General features: G+C 33.1%; 3 protein-coding genes across 3 annotated transcripts; all 3 read right to left on the bottom strand.

Moving 5' to 3' along the window:
* Positions 1 to 240: 240 nt before the first annotated feature.
* On the bottom strand, positions 241 to 2,504 carry LOC125809630 (transcription factor MYB98-like). The gene is made up of 3 exons (XM_049489226.1): positions 2,017 to 2,504; positions 1,656 to 1,782; positions 241 to 915 (listed from the first exon to the last, which is right to left on the bottom strand). Exons 1-3 carry the CDS (start codon positions 2,502 to 2,504, stop codon positions 241 to 243), a joined length of 1,290 nt encoding a protein of 429 aa, XP_049345183.1.
* Positions 2,505 to 5,363: 2,859 nt separating this feature from the next.
* On the bottom strand, positions 5,364 to 9,654 carry LOC125809712 (GDSL esterase/lipase At5g62930). The gene is made up of 6 exons (XM_049489307.1): positions 9,461 to 9,654; positions 9,280 to 9,357; positions 8,419 to 8,559; positions 7,018 to 7,094; positions 6,026 to 6,190; positions 5,364 to 5,743 (listed from the first exon to the last, which is right to left on the bottom strand). Exons 1-6 carry the CDS (start codon positions 9,557 to 9,559, stop codon positions 5,569 to 5,571), a joined length of 735 nt encoding a protein of 244 aa, XP_049345264.1. The 5' UTR covers positions 9,560 to 9,654; the 3' UTR covers positions 5,364 to 5,568.
* A 2,971-nt stretch (positions 9,655 to 12,625) lies between these two features.
* On the bottom strand, positions 12,626 to 18,315 carry LOC125809716 (probable boron transporter 2). Its single transcript, XM_049489312.1, has 12 exons — positions 17,050 to 18,315; positions 16,800 to 16,882; positions 16,519 to 16,711; positions 16,312 to 16,450; positions 15,676 to 15,841; positions 15,310 to 15,476; positions 15,020 to 15,193; positions 14,840 to 14,935; positions 14,390 to 14,527; positions 13,993 to 14,312; positions 13,377 to 13,647; positions 12,626 to 13,163 (listed from the first exon to the last, which is right to left on the bottom strand). The coding sequence occupies exons 1-12, from the start codon at positions 17,151 to 17,153 to the stop codon at positions 12,867 to 12,869; spliced, it is 2,148 nt and encodes a 715-aa protein (XP_049345269.1). The 5' UTR covers positions 17,154 to 18,315; the 3' UTR covers positions 12,626 to 12,866.
* Between the last annotated feature and the right edge of the window lie 4,108 nt (positions 18,316 to 22,423).

Below are 22,423 nucleotides of genomic sequence, written 5' to 3'. Positions count from 1 at the left end.
TCTAGAAAAAGCAAGTTTCTTTAGAAAAACAACTTCTCCAAAGAATTATACATAAGACACAATGTATGATATATTAACTAGAGTCTTTCACTACATGCATAAAGTTGGTAGAATTAGCATAAAACAACACAAGGAAACATTATCACTCCCTATTAACTAGTACACTTATTTTTGTCATACTTAATATTTAAACATGTATAAATCTTCTAAAACATTATACTAATATCTATGGATTAATAATTAATTAACTCTAGAAATCATCTCCATCAAATCAATCTCCTTGTTGACTTCACCTTGCATCATTGTTGGCACTTCATAATAAGGCATAATCTCCATTCCCATGCATTTCTCATAATTATTCTCATTAACCATAATAGATGAAGAACCAACATGAGGAATATTAATTTCTTCCATGAAAAAAGTATCATCCAATGTAAATTCTGGGACTTCACTCAAATCAAAATCACCAATATTATTATTATTGCCTTGACAAAATTCAATAGCTTCTGGCTTAGGTGATACCTTAGCATGGCGCTTATTAGGCCTGTTGACCAAATTTTCATTTTTCTTTTCAGGGATTGGACCTGTGTAGCTTGAGCCTCCTGGATAATTAGACAACTCAACAGGACTGATCAAATCAACGCGACCATTGGGATTTGTGTCATTGCTCTTTTTGGTGCTTCCTTTTTCTAAATTCAAACTTTTGATGTAATTTTGAAGGAGGGAACTAGGTCTTGGCCATTTGGTACGACATTTTCTTCTTGAAAATTGCCTTCTTTTTGTTGCATTCCAATGATTCTTAATTGAATTCTCAGTTCTTCCAGGAAGTCTCTTTGCAATTTCTGCCCATTTATTTCCAACTTCACCATGAGCTTGGATTAAGATCCTATCTTCCTCCTCCGTCCAAAAATCCTTCTGGACGACACAAATACAAACAAAATTTAAGTTTTATGCACTGACAGTCAACACGTTCAGATCATTTATAAGATAATTATATGTTAAAATATTTATATAATAAGGTAATTATATATAAATATTAATTTAAATGGATAAAAATGGCAATTAACCTGCTATTTTGGTAAAACTATAGTGATGGTGGTGAAAATCTTAATACTTGTATGTAGGTTGATTTATACAAATCTCCCCCTTTTATACTAGCATTTAGATTTTGTATATATTTTTAATAGTTGTGCAAATGTAGCTTTTGAAAAATTATCCTTCCAAAAAACATTAGATTTTGATTTTATTTTTTTCTCATTTATTGATCAACCTTATAGGCAAAATATTGGACTATCGTCTAACATTTGAAATATTTTCTAATAAAATATTTAGTTTGTTCAAAAGGAATCGATCTTCAAACATGATCTAAAAAGATGCACGCATGACATAAGAGAAATAAAAAAAAGAGTCATTATATATAACTTGAATCAATAGAGAAATTGTTAACAAAATCCATCACATGCACATAGATAGAAACAACAATCACAAATAAAGAAAAAAGAACCTTTATATGGGATGTGATAAACTTGTATTTAACAAAAAGATGAAACAATATTATTTTAATATTAAGAGAAGATCCTAAACAGAAAGAAAGATTAAAATTATTAATTACAAAAAAATAAATTATTAATAAGAAAAAAATGTTAAATACTTACTTTTATATCAGGCCTGAGATGGTTGTGCCACCTCTCCCTACATTGCTTGCCTATCCTACCTTTGAGCATTTGAGCAATTTGAGACCATTTTCTAATTCCAAATTTCTCTACCAAATGGATCAAAAGCCTTCACAAAAAATATAAAGCTATTATTACTATTTGGAAAAAAAATATCAATTAATTTCTTTAAAATATAGAAAATTAACCAAAGCAAGTTTTTAAGGGCACAAAAAAATGTGTAACAATCTAGGCATTGTTTCCGATATAATTCAATAGTTATAACATAAATAAGTAACTAAAAGTACATATGCACTCTGATGAGATGATGATATAATTCAATAGTCGAGATATGGTTACTTACATATCTTCTTCAATCGTCCATTGTCCTTTAGACGATTTAGACTTCTTCGGCCTCCCTCTATCCCCACCTAGCTTTTTCTTCATAGATGAAGATAAGTTGTTATGATAAATATCACCAGTGACACATGAACTTTGATCATCAGGCACATTCACACCATCAACAACATGAAAATTATTCTTCATGACTTTGATACCACTACTCTCTCCATTTTCTTGATCAAATGGGTTAAGCTCATAATTACTAAAGTTAAAATCCCCTAATGAAGAAAAATTATCCTCAATATTAGAAAATGGATCAAAGGGGTCATGATAAGTACCATTGGTGTTACCATCAATCACAAAATTTTCAGAAAAATTGTTGAAAGTATTAGAAAAATTAAGATCAAGGTGCTCAAAATCTTGAAGATAATCTTTAGAGTCTATGCAAAAATCATCATTTTCTTGTTTCAACATGTTGTTGTTGGACATAAAAAATGGATCAAGTTCCATTGGAAGAAAATTAGTATGAGAGAAAAATAAATTAAAGGAGGAATTAGAGGGGTAAAAATGGAGCTCTCTAGCTATCTATAATTAATTTCCTTTTCTCTTTGTTATCTTAATGGTAGTAGTAAAGGAGTGAGATTTATTGCATTGTTGAATGTGAATGTACCTGGACCTTTTGAAGTTTAATTTTATACTATGATATTATTAATTAAAAAAAAAAGAATTTTTAATTAGGAGGTGAGTTATTTACTTATATTTTATATTGTTAAAGAATTTTAATTGTGGTAGCAAGTCAATTAGTATTATTTTTACAGACTTGTCGAGTGATATTTGCGTTTGTAACTATAGTGGCCAGCTTATTTAAATATTTTTTTTTTGTAATCAATGTGTAAAAACTTCTTTATGTATATAGAATAATTGCAAGATTGTTAAAATTTTATTGTCAATATATATAAATTAAACTCGATATTTTTATATATGAGTGATCTAAATGGTAAAATATAATTTAAAACACCAGACTTGTTTTTGTTAGACTTAAAACAAAGTAGTTACTAAATAGAGGTATAAATGATTGGATTTCCCAAGTAGATATTTTTTTTCTTGAATTTGACTGATTTGATTGCAAAATCTATTTTTTTCTTTGATTTTTTATCTAGTCAAATTTTCCTTTTTTTCTTGGGTATGTATTATTAAGTACATTTTACCTTTTTTATAGATGGAAATATACATTAAAGAAAAGTTAATTCAATACCACTTCTCTTTTCCAAGAATTGTTGTGACTAATCAACTCAGGTCAATTTTGTATGTATCTAAAATTAGATCCAAACTTATTATCACAAAGAATTAGTAGGTGGAATGATATTCCAAATTAGTATATAATATTTTATTCATTTTTTCTTTTCCATTCATATATAAATCAGTGTTTAAAAATAGAAATTAGCGATAGATAAATTCAATAGTTAAATAATAAAATTCTTTGCTAATCCTGACGAATTACAAATATATTTGACATAGTAAATGTACCACTAAATATCTGCTTCAATTGATAAATTCACATAATATGAAATTTGACTTAGTATTGAAGAATAAGTCAATAACATTTCTTCAATTAAAGCAGTAGTCAATAGTAGCAATTCCTTGTTATATTTAGTGTAAATGAATGTAATAAAACTTGACTGCAATTTAATAAATTTTTGACTCAGGATAATAAAGTTTCTTTTGAGATAAGTGTTCCTTAAAAACAATTTTCCTAAATACATTTTCAAAATCAAAAATTTATTACTCTTCAATTTTAGTTTTGGCCCTTTGCATTAATTAAATATGACCAAATATTTCTATATATTTAAAATACAATGATATGATAAATGTTTTGAAAATGGATTTTTTTTTTGTCAAAATATTCATGTGAGAATTTATGTTGAAAACCCATTTTAATTTCTGGAAAAGAAATTTACCATAGGTAAAAAAAAAAAAACATGTTTCGTGTTTTAGTTTAGTACTTTATATTTTTATAGTCTTTAAATGTAATAAAGATTTTTTACCATTATAGTCTACCAATAAATACTTTGACCATTTAATTGGACAATTAGAATGTTTGTCTTAGTACCTACGAATAGGCTTTTTGCGCAGAAGTAAATTCTGAAATTACTCCCTATCACATTAAAGTGTTATTTTTAAAAAAACAACATTTAAGTGTTATTAATAGTAAGAAAATTATCATAGATGACATAGTAAGACTTAGCAAACGTAATGTTGAGTCCATTATAATGAATTAATTCAGCAGCTACCTATAGTATTTTATTATTATTATTATTATTATTTAAAATAAAATAAAAACAATTTAAAGGCATATTGGTCAAATTTTATTAGAAGATGAAATAGGTATATTAAGTGAGGTATGATATCAACTCTCAAATCACTAGGAAAAATATATCGAAAAAGGGTGATATTTGTTACACCCCTTATTTGTTGGGTTTGTGGTATTGGCATTGAAGATGATTGTTCTTGTTATCCTCATCCGCCACCGCAACCTTTATGGTGTTCTTTCCTTTAGGTTTCAGCATAATTTTGAAAGACATGTTCACCTATTTTCTTTCTTGTCTTTTTATACAGAGATGAACTCTTTGATTCGACTCAGTATAAAGCCCTAGAAATGGACAATTTAAGCTTATAGCAAAGTGAATATAAGCCTAAATTGTCCAAGTCCTCTATGCACAAAATGGCAGGAAAGAAACTAGGGCGAACATTTCTTCCAAGATTATGCTGAATCCTGAAGGGAAGAATACCAAAAAAGGTTGTTGCGGTGGATGAGGACGATAAGAGCAAACCTTTTTTAGGGAGCGCTTAACCCCCCCCCCCCCTCCCTCCCCCCCAAATGTGAACTTTTCTGATCGAATTCGGATTTAGTCAGGCTCCAATGTGGATATCAGACATCAGATGGAAAACCAAAAGAAAAAAACGCATGCCCTAATTTGGGACTTCCCAAAGCGAATTAGGATATAGTCGGACTCCAATGTTGATACCAAACGCCGGATGGACGACCCCAACAAAAAAGGGTGTGGCAATATTGACAAGATTTTTTCTAACAAAATGATTCACCATATTAAGCACCTTTTCCTTTTCATCTTATATGACACTATTTCGTTTTCATTTATTTTAAAATATTAGAACTTGTATTATTTAACCTTATCCTCCCATTTTACCCTGTCATGACATGTACAACTCTTACAATCTTTCACCTCACTTTTGGTAGTAAAAGCAATTTTGTTACTAAAAAACATTAGTTGAGCTGTCTACTCTTGTTGCATTTCATACCATAATGTTGAGGAGGGTGTGTACACAATCCAAAACATCACAATTTTTATGTTCATCAAAGCAAAGAGAAGTTTCTGTATTTAAATCAAATCTGAAAGGCATTCTTTTGTTGATAAAACTAGTATAGGTGTGAATTCAACTGTCATTTGTCTGAATCCTTTGAAACCTAGGAAACTTGAAAGCAATTACCACTCTTGAGCTTGATGGAGTCAGGGAAGACAATACCCTTTTGCTTCTTTCTCATTGAAATATAGGATTAGATAGCAGGGCATTGTAGCTGGAAGGCCTTCTCGGGCTTTTGTCCATCAATTATTGAATGGTGAGGGACATCAGCAGGCATCTTTGCAGCAGAGAGACTTGTTTCATTGAACACTTTAATGACTTCTTGGTAAACAATGGCATTACCGTCTGGTGTGAGATGTAAGCCATCACTGTAGCAAAATAAAACAAAACAAATGAGAATTTTCACATTTCACCACTAAGAATATCGCACAAGTACTAAGCAGAGTAACTGTCCAGACACACGTATATTGATAACCTTGTAACAAGAATGTCAATCGCCCCCACCCATTCCCCTGAACTCCCAATCATTCTTATAAAACATATATAGGCATGATCATTCCTCTAACACCATATAGTACAACGAACTTCAAATATTCATGGAACTATGCAAAGTTTTTTACTTAAAAGGATCTGCAGAGTTTGTCACTTACCTGAGGAATTTTCTTTGCCAACCCTCGGTTTCCTGCATTTTAGACCACAGATTGACAGAAGGGAGACCTAGCTCCTCTGCCAATTCAACACACTGTTTTGCATACTCTCCGGCAACTTCATTTGTCCTTTCTGGCAATTGCATTGCTTTGTCTCCATATAGGGACCTGTTTTTAAAATTGAAAAGTAAGATATCCCAACACAATAATATTTTATTCAGTTGACAGTGAAACACTTATGTTTAAACTCATGCAATACCAAAAGCTGAATAAATGAAATGAAAAATTAAATAGGAAAAAAAACTTGGCTTCGCTAATAGAGTTGATCCACTTGCAAATGTTAAAAAACTGAACTGCTTTGCTTTTAGAGGGAAAACGAAGTGGAAAAAATTGGCTAAAAGGAAAATGACCAAAGAACAATGCAAAGAATATGACATGATGTCCATGGAGTACATGATAAGGAACATTTGCTCAACTGTTGCTGTAAAAATTATAGAAAGGAATGTCCTCTTTGATGAGGGGACACTGGTGTCGGGCTGGTCTCGTGTGAAACTGCATAATGGGCTGCTATATGGGGTACTGTTTGATAGCCGTGACAATGGACAGTGCCTAATGATACTGAAGCTGTCTTTGCAGCAATAGCTGTAATCTATCATTCAAATAGGCACTGCACACAAAAACCAATTTGCTCATTCCCACTTTCTTTTTGCTTTCACTGTTTTGGATTTTTCGATGGAAGTTAGATTATTCTCTCCGATTCATGTTTGAGAGGTTGGCTTATCTCTCCAGTTATATGCTGATAAGTTATGGATACTGCTATCTACTCTGCTTGTGAACAGTTAAAGTTCTATCCCATTGCTAAAAGGAGCTAGGGGTGTGTCAAGAAGTTCTCCAACATCTTAGATGCCATAGAATTTTTCTTAAAAAAAAAAACAGAATAGCAATTGGTTGCCTCATTTTATTTATTTTACGAATAAAGAGAAAGTGGATCGTACCTTGCATATTCAAACCGTCCTGCTTCATCAATTGGTGGTGGAGTTATCAGCAATACTAGCACTGACGGGGAGCATTTCTGTGTTATAAATAAAATGAATGAGATATACAAAATAGAGCAAAGCTCAACCCAGATCTATACTCGGCCTGCTTATGCCAATTAAGGAAAATACTCAGCTTGCTTTTGCAAATTTAACATTCCCATTTTCCTGCATTGTACTTCTCTCATTTATTTGTGGTAATGAATAGTTTGTAAAATTAAGATATTCCTGCAAAATTGAATGATTTTTTTTTTCTTTTGCAAATCATTTGGGTTTTAAGTAAAGTCACTCACTTATGATAGAAATCTACCATTTTAGCAAGAGTATGAACAAAAAATTGGGCAGAATCTGCATGTCTTTCAACTAGCATAGCAACTAGGTTTTCTTGCAAGGTTGCATACCATCATGGACTACCATAACACAACTTGCATAGCGTCTTCCAAACTTGGTTTAATAGATATTTCATTCTTTCTGATGTCACTAACGGATATGTGTTCCTTTGTGTTGCATTGGCTCCTAACTCTTTCTGATGTTAATGAAGAATATGTGTTCCTCTATGATACACCGACTCTTATCTTTGCCAAGACGTAATCATGTCAAACAGGTTTGATATGTATATCTTCACTTTGCATTAACCTTGAAAATACAATACAAATATGCTAAAAATTGCACATACCCTGCCAAGTTCATATCTGAATCTTATACTCGTAGTAAGTCCACCAATATAAGTGTTCCTCTTCTAAAGTGGGCAAGAAGAAGAACAAAAGGTACGACTAAGAGGCAAATAACCCTATCAGCCTTCAAGAATATAGTAACCTACAATAAATTTATTTGATTAACACAGGATATCCACAACCACAATCGGTAGTGAAGCTTCACAAATTACAAAATTGCCGGACAAGGAAGTCCATGAGATAGAAATGACTACTAACCTGACCTTAAAAATATTGTTCACAAAATTTCAAGCTTTAAATAACAGCTCAGCATCAGAGGCTCAATTTGATTCTTCAGTATCTTCATAATATGAACAAAAATTGCTGCAATGCTTCTATATCTAATTATGTGGAAAAAGTAGCTATAAATTATGCAATATTTTCTTTTTAACGGTGGGATTGAGTAACTCTGTGTTTTACTTATTCCGCATAGCATATACTCCACTTTTTTCTTTGCTGCATTGGCCTAATACTACTTTAAAAAATCATTGTCACTAGTAACTCTATACTTTTCATCTTCCAGATCCTCCCGTTTTCATTATTTGACAAGTCCTCCACAGACAAACATAATTATGAGGGAAATTTTAGCACGTACAAAAGTTGGCATTTAGCAATGAACAATCATGATTGAATTGAGAAAATTCCAAACCTTGAAATGTTGTATCATTTTTCGTAGGTTTTCCTTATATTCCTCAAGTGGGACATGTTGTCTTTCACTGGTTCTTCCCAAAAGAGCAGCATCATTGGCTCCAAAAAATATAGTGACAGCAACAGGAGGTGTTGGAGCATCCTGTAATATCAACAGAAATACACTAATCAAAAGATTTGGCAGTAAGTAACAGTGCAGGAAGTGTTGGAGCATCCTGCCATTTTTGTCTGCATTACCATATCCCTAAAGAATTGACTTCACAAAGAGTTCCATTTTTTTCTCCGTTGCAGCTCACATTAAGAATAGGGACATAAGATAGGTAGGCATACCATCCAATATACTATTAACAAGAGTAAATCTGCCCCCTTCCAGGACACCTTGCCAAATACTTTGATCATTCCTTCTTGATCCTAATGGAAGCCCCAAATTAAGAGTGGGGAACTTTTCCACCTTACATCCCAGGATGTCAGCTAGTTCCTATATGCATTAATGCTGAAAAATACTTCTCTTTACTAGCATCAGCACACTTCCAAATCATTACAACTCCCAAATATCTTATCACCATGCGGTATAGGATGTGATCTAAAATAAGTTGGGGTCAGCTACGTGAATCCTCGGAATCCATCAACTAGTTCGATTACAAAAAACACAAAATCTTTCTTTCTCTCAGTGCCCATTAATTTTGCAAATTCAATAAAATTTCTGATCTTACTACTCTTCATCAAAATTACAAATTAAGCAATGTACTCCAACAAAATATCCTAAATAATTACAACCCATCAAATATTCTACTTTAAATTATAATATGATCCAAAAAAATTGTGCCAAAAAGGAAAATTCTAAAAGGATGGGGTTACATACCAATGGAAATAGATGATGCAGCAAGAACAATGCCCATCTGGTGTTGTATCCACCGTAGCCACGATTCAATATATCAGCCTTTTACAATAATGCATCAAATCTAATGATTTTATAGCATTAAAATGCCTATAATCATTCAATAGATCAACTTGACTGAAAAAAAATTCAAAAAAATACAAACCTTGCGAGTATAAGTATCAGCAAGAGCAGCACCCCAACCACCTAATCTGTAGGATTGTTCAGTAATGGAGTCACCAAATAATACTATTTGTGGCCTCATTCAGTACAACTAGATTCCTGGATTTTTTTGTCTTGTTTTTTCTTTGCACAAATGAGAAGAGAAGAAGAGAAGGAAGGAAAAATGAAAGAAGCCAATTAAACGTAAAAAGGATATATATTACTATATATATTAAAGAAAAGGAAACAACTTCTAACGTCTGTACATACTTGTTAAAGAATGACAAAAGTTCCACATCGGTGGTTAATGAGAGTTAGGCCTAAGACCTAATCTAACATGGTATCAGAGCAGGGCCCGTCTCACCCGATGTTGGGCCCCCCAAAATCAAAATTGCCCACGCACCAGATGTTGGGCAATCCTCCTCCTTTTGAGCTAGCTTTTGGGGTGTGAGTTAGGCCTAAGACCTAATCTAACAATACTCTATCCTATTTAAATCTCACTTAAGTGAAAATTGTATTTAGATATGTTATTGTTGTATTGACAGTGATACAAGAAAAAAATGCATAAATACCCATTTTATTTTACCATATTCTCTAAAATTCTCAACCATTTAAAAAAAATACAAAAACCTCCACTCGGATACATCCATATCCCCTCTCGTATACATCACTCTCCTCTTAGATACATCCCTATTCCCTCTCATTAAGTAATGTATTATTCGCAATCTGTGAGCTATGTATACGCAGGTTTTCTGATGTTCCGAAATCCTATCATTTTACGAGAGCTTTGTAATTTGGAAAAGAATAGAGATATGATATAATTAGCTCTTACCACTATGAAATGTAGGTTATCTTTACATAAAACAAAGATTTTTCTCAAATACAAATATCTAGCCAAATGTGCAACTTTTCCAAATTTTACGGCCCAAAATTGACACGAAATACTAAACTTTTGGGCCTGTTAATGTACATCCAAGTTGCATGAACGGGTCAATGGCCCTATTGGGCTCATCTTATATATTGGGCTACTGAGTTCATTTTGACTTTATCTGCATTACAAGCCCAGCCCACTACCACTCGTGTTGAAACTTGAAGTAAAACTTAATGAAATTACTAGTACTAATTTTCTAAATCAAATGCTTTGGTGTTTGTTTCAAAGCATGTGAAATAAGTTTTTCGAAAAATTAAAGGAGAAACTAAGTAAATATCCCATAAAATCAAAATAATTACAAATATATACCCTTTTACACTGACTAATGAGTAATTTCTGAAAAAGAAACCTTAATGATACCACAACAATATACATATACTCTTATATTATCATTGACTAATGAGTAATTTCAGAAGAAGAAACCTTAATGATACCAATACAATATATATATACTGATTTAGTATCACTTAAGTGACATTATCAGCCTTAATGATACCAATAATATGATATTAATTTAGTATCAGTTAAGTGAGAACTATCAGTCTTAATGAATGGGGTATGAGCTGTAATTTTTTTTTAGAGAATGGGTATTTCCTGAATTACTTTGGATTGGAATATAAACATGTAATTATTTTGAGTTTTATGACCCATTTGCGTATGGGATGACTCATTTACTTTTTTTTTTTCATTCAGAGAAAGTGATAAGTTTTATTAGAAGTTGTGATCAAGTTTAGTGCCACCAATGTAGTGTACGAAACCACATGTTTTGAAGGATGCTTTTTCATTATCGATATTATTACTAATTCAGGAGTATTAATTATTTCATACTTTTGCTTTAAAGTAGAGGTCTCTAATACGTAACACATTTTAACAAGTACTTTCTTAAAAAAAATTTTAAAATTTATATGAACGTGTCATATCACGTCCTAATTTATCAAGATTATGACTTGTACCAAGTTGATCTCTTTTGTTAATTTAATCATGTGATCTGACACTGGGGCAAATTGTTACACACAAATTGAAGTGTAGTGTTATTAATTCGATACGTGTGACCTCAAAGTCATTCTTGTCGAATTCCCTTTTTATTCTTTCATGTTAACTCATATTCATATACAAACACATCGTATGCATCTGTATATATATATCTAGTCACGTTGCTATTGCATTGGATTCCGACCAACTCAAATTCACCGAGACACTTTTTATTAATATTGTTTTTATCTCGAAGTCTAAATTTCTAGTCATCACATCCTCCGCGCAAGTATTATCCCCCTCTCTATCTCATTTAATCTTTAGTGTCATAGTAAGTATACCTAATCTAATCTCCTTTTTGTGCATGTTGATTTTGACACCAAATTGGAATGCTCAGTATCTTGACATCATGAATCAATTGTAAGCATATACTTATTTTATATTCTTTTTGAGTTTTAAAATCCTGTAATTGCTTTAATTGACAGAGAGATAAAATAATTCACAAAGATCTGATAATGAAAAAGACCAATTACAAAATCAGGTTTAAGACATCTGTTTTATGACATCCAAAAGTGGTCATAAAATCTTTATCTCCCTCAAAGTTTTATATGGAGTTAGGTAGGCAAGATACTTTGATGCTCTTTTACTTTTTTCTTTTTAATAAAAGGGTGTCCCGTTCAACTTGCACGCATGCCTTAAACTAATCCTCCAAGTAATGTTGTCCTCCAAAATTTAGACAAATGGAAAAATATCAGCCATTATTTCATATTTTTTGTCTCCATTAAGATTTGACAAGATACTTGGTTGCTTTTAACATATTAGAATAATAATTAACAAGCTGCAGATAGAGTGGAAGGACTTGTATACATTCCACTAGGTTGTGCACCCCCTTAACGAATTGGACAAGTTACATAAAGTTAGCCTAGCTTGTCATTATTATACTTATCTGATTAACCTTTGGGGTCGTTTGGTTGGTAGAATGAGATAGACAAAGATATTCTGGACATCTCGAAATTATTATCCTTATCCCACCCACCAATCGACGCCTGGTTTTAAAGAAGCTAAGCAGTGCAGGTGATGAGTGGAAAAGGTGACATGATAAACTTCAGTGTTATTTGAAGGACCAGCATAAATAAAAGTCCAGAGTTAACTTTGTCTGTGCAGATTGCAATAAAAGATCAATGCAGATGCAGATGAAACAAAATGCAGTTACAGAAGAACTGTTAAAAGCTAGTAGTTGAAAAGCTTTGACAAAAGCAGCTGTACTTAAGAAAATTTTCACTCTTTTATTCATTGATATAATGGTTTGTCTATCCTCTGCCCAGAGTATTTTGATTTGCATACAAGAATACATCACAAATAAAACAGTATACATTGTTAAAGACCAGTAAGCACACAAACAAGGAAACACAGATGCCTAGGAAAAGATTAATCACATTACTTAGACTTAGACAAGACCTCTCGAGAACAACTAGAGACTCTAATTTCACAACAATATTTGTTAATACTAGGTGGAAGACGGACCGCGATCATTTTGACCAAGTTTAGATGGCTGAGGGCTGGGAGTTTGCTTTATTTCAAGTCCCTTGCCATATCTGGGGCTTCTTTCTCCTCTTAGTACATTGATTCTTGGACTATAAGCCCTTTGAGATAGCTGTGGGCTGTGTGTTGACTTGATTTCCTCAAGGGAGGTGGGAGTTGAACTCGTTACTCTTGGGCTGCATGAGCGCCGGATTTCCCCACGGCTTCTTGTGATCATATCATCAAGAAGCTCACCACCATCAATGCAGGCTGGTTCTTGATCCTGCAAGTGCATAAATCATAGGATTAAGAAGACACCATCAGGACAGTTGCTATCATACATTTCCATCTAAAACTTTTTCATTCACTACTTTCCTAGGCCAAATTTCATATTCTGATCAATGGTTAGTGGTGAGCGTTATTTAAGACTGATGAGGATAAAAAGAGAATTTCTTTTTAAATGCTGAAAGATGTAGGAAGGCTTTTGACAACTTACTGCATAGGACATGCTGTATGCTATTGCAGGGGCTTCTTCATATTCTGCAGCGTCTAGATCTTGTAAATGTGCTCCTTTGAAAAACTTGGGAAGCAAATACTGGCGCACTGGGACTAGAAGCATGATCAACAAAGGAAAAAGAACACCAGCTATTGGTATCCATGTGATGCCGAAACATAGGAGCAAATAAACTGTCTGAAACAAGGTGAACCAGGCAATTGTCTTGAAAGGTACTGTCTCGACAAATGTTGCATGATTATCTTCCAAGACCCTGATAAATGTGCAGATTAGGAAAGGTATACCAGAAGCAATATCAGAGACAAAACTGACTACATTCTATATGTATAATATAAGAACCTCGCGGGAAACTGTAAGAGGTCATGGTGAAAATGAGGATAGATTCTAACTCTTAAAGGTCTTTCAGAAAAGTTATCTTTTAGTTCACTAAGAAGTCATCTCTTTTTTAAAGATTCTAATCAGTCTAAATTACTTTAGACCTCTCTCTGGGATGTGATCCGACATGCACACTTATAACTTATGAAACAATATTAGAACAACAAAGATGGGAGGTAGAGTAGGGACTGAGATATGATTGGAGCATTGGGCAGTGACGTACTTGTATCTTCTACCTGGTGCAGTGAAAAGCAATAATATCCTCTCCCAAAACTGATTTCCTGGCAAGCTCTCTATTGCCATGAAAGCAAAGTATCCCCAGAGAACAGAAGAAGGAATCCTTTTCAAGATAGGCATAGCAGCCACACAAGCACCAACCATTAACGCCTGAAGGAGATTACTTAGACGCTGTTCTTTGACTTCTACTGGTAAGAGCTCATCAATATCCTTATCCACATCAAAGACTGTTTCATCAACTGGTGCATCTATGTACCCGGTACTCGATGCCCGTTGAACTGTGGTCTCTTTTAGCTCTTTCAACCCCTGTTTGAAGGAACACTGTAACAATAAGCATTTTAACTATCTTAATCATAGCCATTTGGAAATGACTCACTATTTACCAGGCCAGAAGGAGTTTGATACACAAGGGGAGTCTGCATCTCATTGTAAGCTTCCTGCATGCTCCTATATAATTGGCCAAGATTTGCATTTTTATCAATGTTTTTTCTCGCTGTTGATGCAAGTTTATTCCGTAAAAGCTGTTTCAAATAGAAGTGCGAAAATTAGAATACTCTCTGACATAAGAAAATTAGACTGATCATCCTAAATTACCAAGAAAGCAGGAGAAAACAAATACTTGATAAACTAAAAAGCTTTTTCCATTCTGGGCCCATCATGTGGTTTTTGATTACATGATCCTTATTTCCTTACTCTTCAATAAAAAAATAAGAATAATTAAGATTTCACATGTGCCTAGGAGGCTGGTGTTTGGACTTGCATTATTCAACAAGAAAGGGTTAGAATTTGTGGAGAACTGTGTAGACTTCTATATTGAGAGATAATTTCAGTACCTGATGTTTCAGAGTGGCCAAGCTTTTTGTGTGCATTGGAGATTGTGGAATAACTCCATTTGAAGGAGGAATGCCAAGAAGACCACATATTATGACCTAATGAACATAAAACGTAATTAATGTACTCTTATAATGTAAAATTGACGTCAACAAACAAGAAAGCCAGAGTCAACAGCATACCAAGAAGCCCAAAAGAAGGAGGTCATAATGATACGAGGAAGGTTTCTTTAGATTGAACTCTTTTTGTTGGGATAGTTGAGATGCAATACTGTGATCGAAATAGTAAAGGACAGCAATCATTGTGGCTGGGATAAATGCTCCGACAATATATAGAGGAGGAACATGCATCATTTCCTGTAAAACGCATCATCTTGAGTTTTAAAATATGCAAGATTGGATATCAATATCTCAAATCTTAAATCCATGATCTTGAGATTGATCAAATACTACAGATTTTTTTAGAAAAGCACCTTGATAACTGTCCAATTTGAGTAAGCTCCAGGTGACCATGGATTGGGGCTGAAAAGCCTCCGTGGTATCCCTTGTGGAACATCACGGGCTGGTATGTAAGATACAGCCGTCCAAACGAGCACCATTAGTGGGACACCATAGTCAGCAATAAATCCTCGAAACCAGCCTTCGAACAACATTGAAGTGTCAGCAAATTAATAAATTACCTTCTTAGTTTCAACAGGAAATGACCATTCTAAATTGATGACTATTAGAAAGTGTCTTACCAACAAACTATATTAGATATTAAGAATAATATGTTTTTAAGACGATAAAATTTCATTCTGTTATCAGTAATATTCACATAGTTATACAGAATTATAAACCTGATCCATAGCGCCAGGATCTAGCTTTACGGCTCCTCAGTGCAGTAAGAAGAAGCCCGAAAGATAAAACTAGTGCAAACATTCCATTTCCAAAGCGCCAAGAAGGTGAGAATGCAGCCTGACGAGGATTTTCTCTTTGAGGTATTCCAAACTCCTCCACCAAACCCTGCATTTTTGCGACGAGCATTGAAATTTAGAAAAGCATTATGCTAATTCTAAGAATATTGTCCCAATATGTTTGACAATTGTACAAATTGGGGGAAAACCCTGTCTTTGGTGCAAACCAGCCAATTGTGGAAAAACTGTAGAAATGGGCCATAACTGGCTTTACTGATGCTAAAAGGGAATTGGTCTTCCAAACCTCACCAAATACTGAAAATAGTTCGAAAAAGACATTAACTTCATAAGATTTTTTGGTTATTTAGCTAAGAGCTTCACAAAGATAAAGCTTCCATTATAGTGAACGGAAGTCGGCTGCTACTTTCTGAGAAAAAACAATAGCAGAACTAAGATTTTATTTTTATGTTCTTTGTGATTATGTTGGTTTGATGCACTCTGCATTGCTTTCAATTTGTTTTTTCTGATCAGGAGATTGACGGAAAACTAGTATCATACAACATATTCAAGTTTGGTTACCTTAATAGCCTCTTGCATAAAGAGCATTGCTATGAGCATGCCAAATAATTCACCAGCCAGACGTGTAAATCTGTTTATTATGGAGCACGCCCCCAGAACGGCTAGCAAGAAAAGCAGAAAGGCGGTCCAAACACAAACCCTGCACATAAACATGTTAGAAAGGGTGATGATGAAGCTAGGAGGAGTTTGAGAGTGCTCAGAAGTTACCATCCTGTCCAGGCTAGAAAGAGATTCGGACCCAAATCCTTCCGATCTTTCGCAAAGTTGAACATGAAAGTGTACATCAAGACAGTTGGCTCAGCTACTCCTAGTATAAGGAGTGGCTGTCCACCAAGAATGGAATGGATTACACCACAAAGTGCTGTTGAAACAAGAGTCTGCACCGCAGTTATACTTCCATCTGAGATAACATTTGACAGACACGACATCTCAGTGACTAAACCATCAATAAGAAATAGCGGATACAGGAGGAAAAGATCAAATCTAACCGGTGCTTCTTTCCAGTTGCTCCCCGAATGAAATAACTGGAATTGCTGATGCAAAGAAAATGTAGGTCGTTGGAGCTAAGATCCTGCAACAGAATATGATAGACAACTTTTATGCATCCAAAAAAAGTAAAGAGAACAAAATAATTTACTAGTACTACTTATGCACTACACTGTTAATAGTCCAATTTAACTGAAAAAGAAAGCTTTTCCAAGTGCAAATAATTGATAATTAAGTTGCACTTCAGCTAACCTGATACCAGCACGGAGACCACCAGTCCAGTCTTGCTTGTAGCATAACAATCTCCCCTTGAGATCATTCTTGATTCCACGTAGGGGAACAAATGTTTCTTCCATGATCACTCAAAATTTGTCCGAAATGAAGGGTGGAAATTTCGTTCTTTTTTGTTTCGTTTTGACAGATAAGAAAACTCGAAGGACAACAAACTAAAACAGAATCGAAGGGACTCGAGAGGCCAATATCAAACTCAACTAGACTTGCATAGGCAAAGGGAAAAAAACTTTGGGCAGGAAGACAACAACCCCTACTTGATCATGACTAGAGTGTTTAGGATAAAACAGATTATTGGCTGATTCATTTAAGTTAACTGTATACTGACCTTCATTAAGGTCCATAAAATAAGATGTTATATATCTAACTCTACATATTAACAGATTTACAAAGAATACAAGTTAGTATAGAACAAAAGAATCAGTTAGCAATGAATACTATATGTCTAGAGATATGTCAAAGACCTCCAAACAAGCCTATTTGAATTCCATAGGACCACAACTCATATAAATTTAACGGAGTAAAGCCATAACTGATATAAAAAATCAAGCCTTAACGAAAGGAAATGAAGTACTCCATCTACAAAGATCTCGAATTAACGATTGACTCCGAACAGCTCTAGATCCATTACATGTATAAATAGAGAATACAAGTTGCCACCAAAATGCACTTCAACAAGAACAAAGGGCAAACAGGGATCTAATTTTCAGTTACATGTCAGAACTTTATTACTATCTGACAAAGCTATTTGGTGACAAAAATACCAAGAATCACGAATTTAGCGAGACCCCATTTATAGAAAAAAGTGATTTTTAGTGGTTTAAAGCAAGTTCAACCAAATGGGTATATCAAGAAAGCAATAATCAAGAGATTTAACGAGAACCCATTATCAAGAAGTTGAAAATGAATGATTTAAACAAAAGGGGTACCAAAGATAGTAGCTTTTTACTATTACATTACTCAGAATTAGAACCCTTGAAGAACAATTAGGCAAGAAAGTTAGTTATTTGAGCAGAGCAATAACCAGTTTACATGAGTCAATAGAACAGAGTAGCAGAAGAAATTGAATAGGAAGTTAACAAAATGTACCAAGAAAACTCAATGCAGATATGAAGAAGGAACGGGGGTGGGTGGGTGGCTGATGGAAGTTCTGATGGAAGTAAGCTTCTCTACGGTTGAGGGATTATTTGCTTGAACAAAGTGAGAGGTGAGTCACTATAAATAACTCCAGATTTTTTTAAAAACCAACAAACAAGTGATTGAAATAAAATAGAAAAAAAGAAGAAAAGGAACTAGTAGTTATTTGGTGAGTGAAACTATTAGTGTGTTTTTTTAAATAATATTTAACTCACGAGCGAGACCAAGATCAAGATTATCATTAAGGGGTGTCATTATAAAGTATAATTATGAGGCTAATAGGATTAGAACACACACGACCTCAAAGAATTTTCACGTCTTAACCATTAGACTAAACTTTTAACTTAGAACTGACGAAGGAGTGTCACTTGACACCTTACCTAGTGTGGATCCGCCCTGCTCAAAAGGATTTAGGCTGAGTATGATTAAAATAGAGTATATGGAGTATAAGTTTAGTGTCGTATTACAAGAGGCATATGGGAAAGTAAGAATTGATATACAAGTTATCTTCAGAAGAGAAAGTTTCAAAGTATTTTGAATTTTAAGGAAATGGGGAGATTGATGAGGATACCGCTCATAGTAGTGAAGTGAGATGGATGAAAGTGAAACTCGCATCTAGTATACTGTGTAATAAGTATGTGCCCCTTATGAGACTTAAAGGTGAGTTCTATAAAGTGATTACTAGACGACCGACTATGTTGTATAGCGTAGAGTATTGGTCAGATAAGAACTCACACATTTAGAAGATAAAGATGGCTGAAACGACGATACTTAGATGAATGTGTGGGTATATTAGAAAAGACAAGAATAGGAACAAAGATATACGGGGCAAGTTCGATGTGTCCTCCATGGTGTATGAAGCGAGATTGAGATAGCTTAGACATGTGAAGCACGTCTGTCTTCGTGAGTAGGTATGAGAAAAGGTAGAGGTATGAGAGGTTGACTAAATCAAAAATGAATTGTGAAGATGTGATTTAACATGACTTGACTTAATATCTTCAGTTCACCGAAGACATGTGGATAGGAGAGCCTCGAAGTCGAGAATTAAGATAGATAGTTAGTACATACTCGGGTGTTCTCTCTTCCCAGTGGTAAAGCAAAGTACAGCTATTTGTTCCCTTTCTAGTGTTATTATTATTATTATTATATTAGCATTATCTTATTTTTCGATTTGTCACGACTATTATTATTTTAATTTTTTTAATTTGATTATTTTTAATATTTTTACCACAACTATTTATTCTTACATTTTTGTCAAATCATATCTATAAAAAATAACCTCTTTACCTTATAAAAATAGAAATAAGATCTGCGTATACCTCATTCTTCCTAAGCCCAACTTGTGGGACTATAAAATAGTTACATTATTTTAATCATAATTAACTATTTTAGAGTTCTTTTTGTAAAAGTTAAAGGAGATAATAATGTGTAGTTAGGAGATTGTAGTGTAGAGAGATAGTAGAGGGAGACAAAAACAGTGTTCAACTGAAAAGCTTATTTCATGAATAGGAAAGGGATTGCTAAAAAGGCTGAGGATAAAACACAACCACAAACTCACCTTTAATTAACAACACTCCTCCTTTAAACTTCATCTAACTACTTTAGTTAATTAATCTTGCTTAATTTAATGCAAAAAAATTGGAAAGTAATGTGAAAAAGAGTATTTTGGCTGTTAAATTGTTGCTCCACCCCCTAATCCTCTAATCCATATATTAAGTGAACTGTTGGAGTATGACATAATTTTTGAGAAAAATATTTAAGAACATAAATTAACGATTACTTTTCACCGTTATCTTTTTGATTATTTTTCAACTATTCACCTAAAAAATGTGATGTAGTTGAGAACCTCATTAACTAAAGAGTAAATATAAAGAGAGAGAAACTCAACAATTCTCTTGGACTTCGAATAATTTACTTATTTTGAACTATAAAAAAAATCACAACAATTCAGACTAAAACGAGTACCTTATTAATGTAATTCGTGACATATATTTAAAAAGTTGAATTAAATGAAAGTGAAATTTACTTGTTAATATTACCGAACTAGGTACACTTCACATCATACTCAATGACACAAACGAAAATGAAGATATTGTCATTTTTGCCATTTAGAGAGAATAATTGTATTTTAGTACAAAAATATAATTAATAATGCCTTAAGAACAAGTTATGGCACTTTATAGCCAGCTAATTGACGTAAGATTTAGATAGCTAAAAATCTAAGTTAGTATTTCTGAATTTCATCAATTTGTCCACCTTCATTACCTTTTTTTTTAATAGAGAAAACAAAAAAATAAAAGCACCGACGGGACATTTATTTTATTTATTATAGAAAAACATTACCTAGGTTGTCAATCACATTTAGGAGTCAATATTATTGTAACTGAGCTTTAAATAATTAAATGTACATCTTTCCTAATAATTTTGCATACCTGTTATGACCTTGATCAATAACTCATGTTAAGTGTTATTATAGGTTTTTAAAAATTTTGGAAAAATAATTTGTGCGTTAGGTGTCTATTATATAAATAAGTTAATTATTTTTTTTTCAATAAGTTAATCATTTAAAATATGGTCATTTTTTTTAATTTCATGTATTAAACTCAATAAGCCGCAAAACCTCTTCTAATTGATGTTATTTATTATTAAACAATGACATATTTTAAGATGCTATTTATAATTAAACAATGATATATTTTAAGTGGTTGACTTGTCTATATAATAGATACTTGAGAATATGCACGTCAAATGAAGGCAGGGGCAGAGCTACACCTTAGCATGGGTGGTCAGATGAACAACCTTCGTCGAATTTTTTTTGCAAGTATATATGTTAAATATCAAAAATTTTGGATATATACTATTTGTTGAACAATCTTGACATGCTAAATAAAGATAGGTCAATGGTTAGGGTTATTTCAAGGGCTTTGGGTTCGAGCCTAGGCTAAGACATTTTGTTTTTAAAAAAATTAGTTTCGTTTTTTAGAGAACAAAGTCGCCTCAATGACCTGGGTTCGAGCTCAGACTAAGGTGTTTTGTTTAACTTTTTTTTAGTTTCGTTTTCTAAGAGAATAAAAGTGACGTTCCAATCTTTATAATCACACCAACAAGGTTTATTTTTTTACTTGTCCTAAATATGAACACCCTTGGTGAAAATTATGTCTCCGTCACTGATTGAAGGTATCTTATTATAATATTTTATCATGCGTTTCGATACTCAATTGAAACAAGTCGTAATTCTAGTGTCCTTTCTTACAAAGACGTATAGAATTAAAACGCGATTACTAAAATGAATAGAAGGGAGGCTGTGCGTACAGCAAAGCACGCATTTTAAGCCAATAGAGTGATAGACAATACTTTTAAATGTATTAGGTCAACTAATATTTTTCACGTCTCTTCCATCCCCCCCACCCCCCCTACTCCCCCAAACCTTCCCTTAATTATAATATCATTTCTAATTATCATGTAATTTGTCCCATTTCTATAAAAATACACAAAATAATCATGATTAGATCTTAATTATGCAAGTTTAATGAGAAAACAAACCTAGGATTGCATGATGAAGTTTTTTTTGAAGAGCTTTCAAATGCATGTAAAAGAAAAAGGCCCTCATACACCTTTTTAAGTGTAAAGTGGGATTACCTAATTAATTAGAGATTCCCCTCTTTTTTGCTACATTTAAAAGGCACCTAATTAACACTTTTCGTTAATGCCAGCATGTACTTAAAGTTTAATTTATTTCATTTAATATATCTTCTTTCATTTTCTAGTGGAAGATCATCAATATATATTAAAATATTGATATATACTATATAGTATTAATTTATTATGTGTTATCAAAGAGATCTGCCTATCATGCTATCTTCTTAATAAAGCCACTAGCACACCACTTCCATTAGCTACAGTTCTTTTTTACTCTCATGAGTCATGGTGTTGACCATTAATTTGTTATTCCATCTTGATCAATTAATATTGTCAATCTTTTTAAGTCATTGCACCCCCAAATTTTAAAAAGATATTTAATTAATTATTCTCTTTGTCCCAATTAGGATTAAATAAGGCGTAGTGTAATTTTAGCTTACTAAAGATATGACCTTAAATGAAAGGATATAGTAGATCGAGAATTTGGATAGAAGATTTATATAGGCTACTAGAAAACAAAACTCTAGCGATAGATAAAATTTAATAACTAAACATCAAT

This window comes from Solanum verrucosum, unplaced genomic scaffold (assembly GCF_900185275.1).
Source record: "Solanum verrucosum unplaced genomic scaffold, falcon-dt-bn FXZP01000121.1, whole genome shotgun sequence".
Classification (NCBI taxonomy): domain Eukaryota; kingdom Viridiplantae; phylum Streptophyta; class Magnoliopsida; order Solanales; family Solanaceae; genus Solanum; species Solanum verrucosum.
Note: the sequence above shows the minus strand (reverse complement) of the source record. Positions and strands in the feature narration are given on the sequence as shown.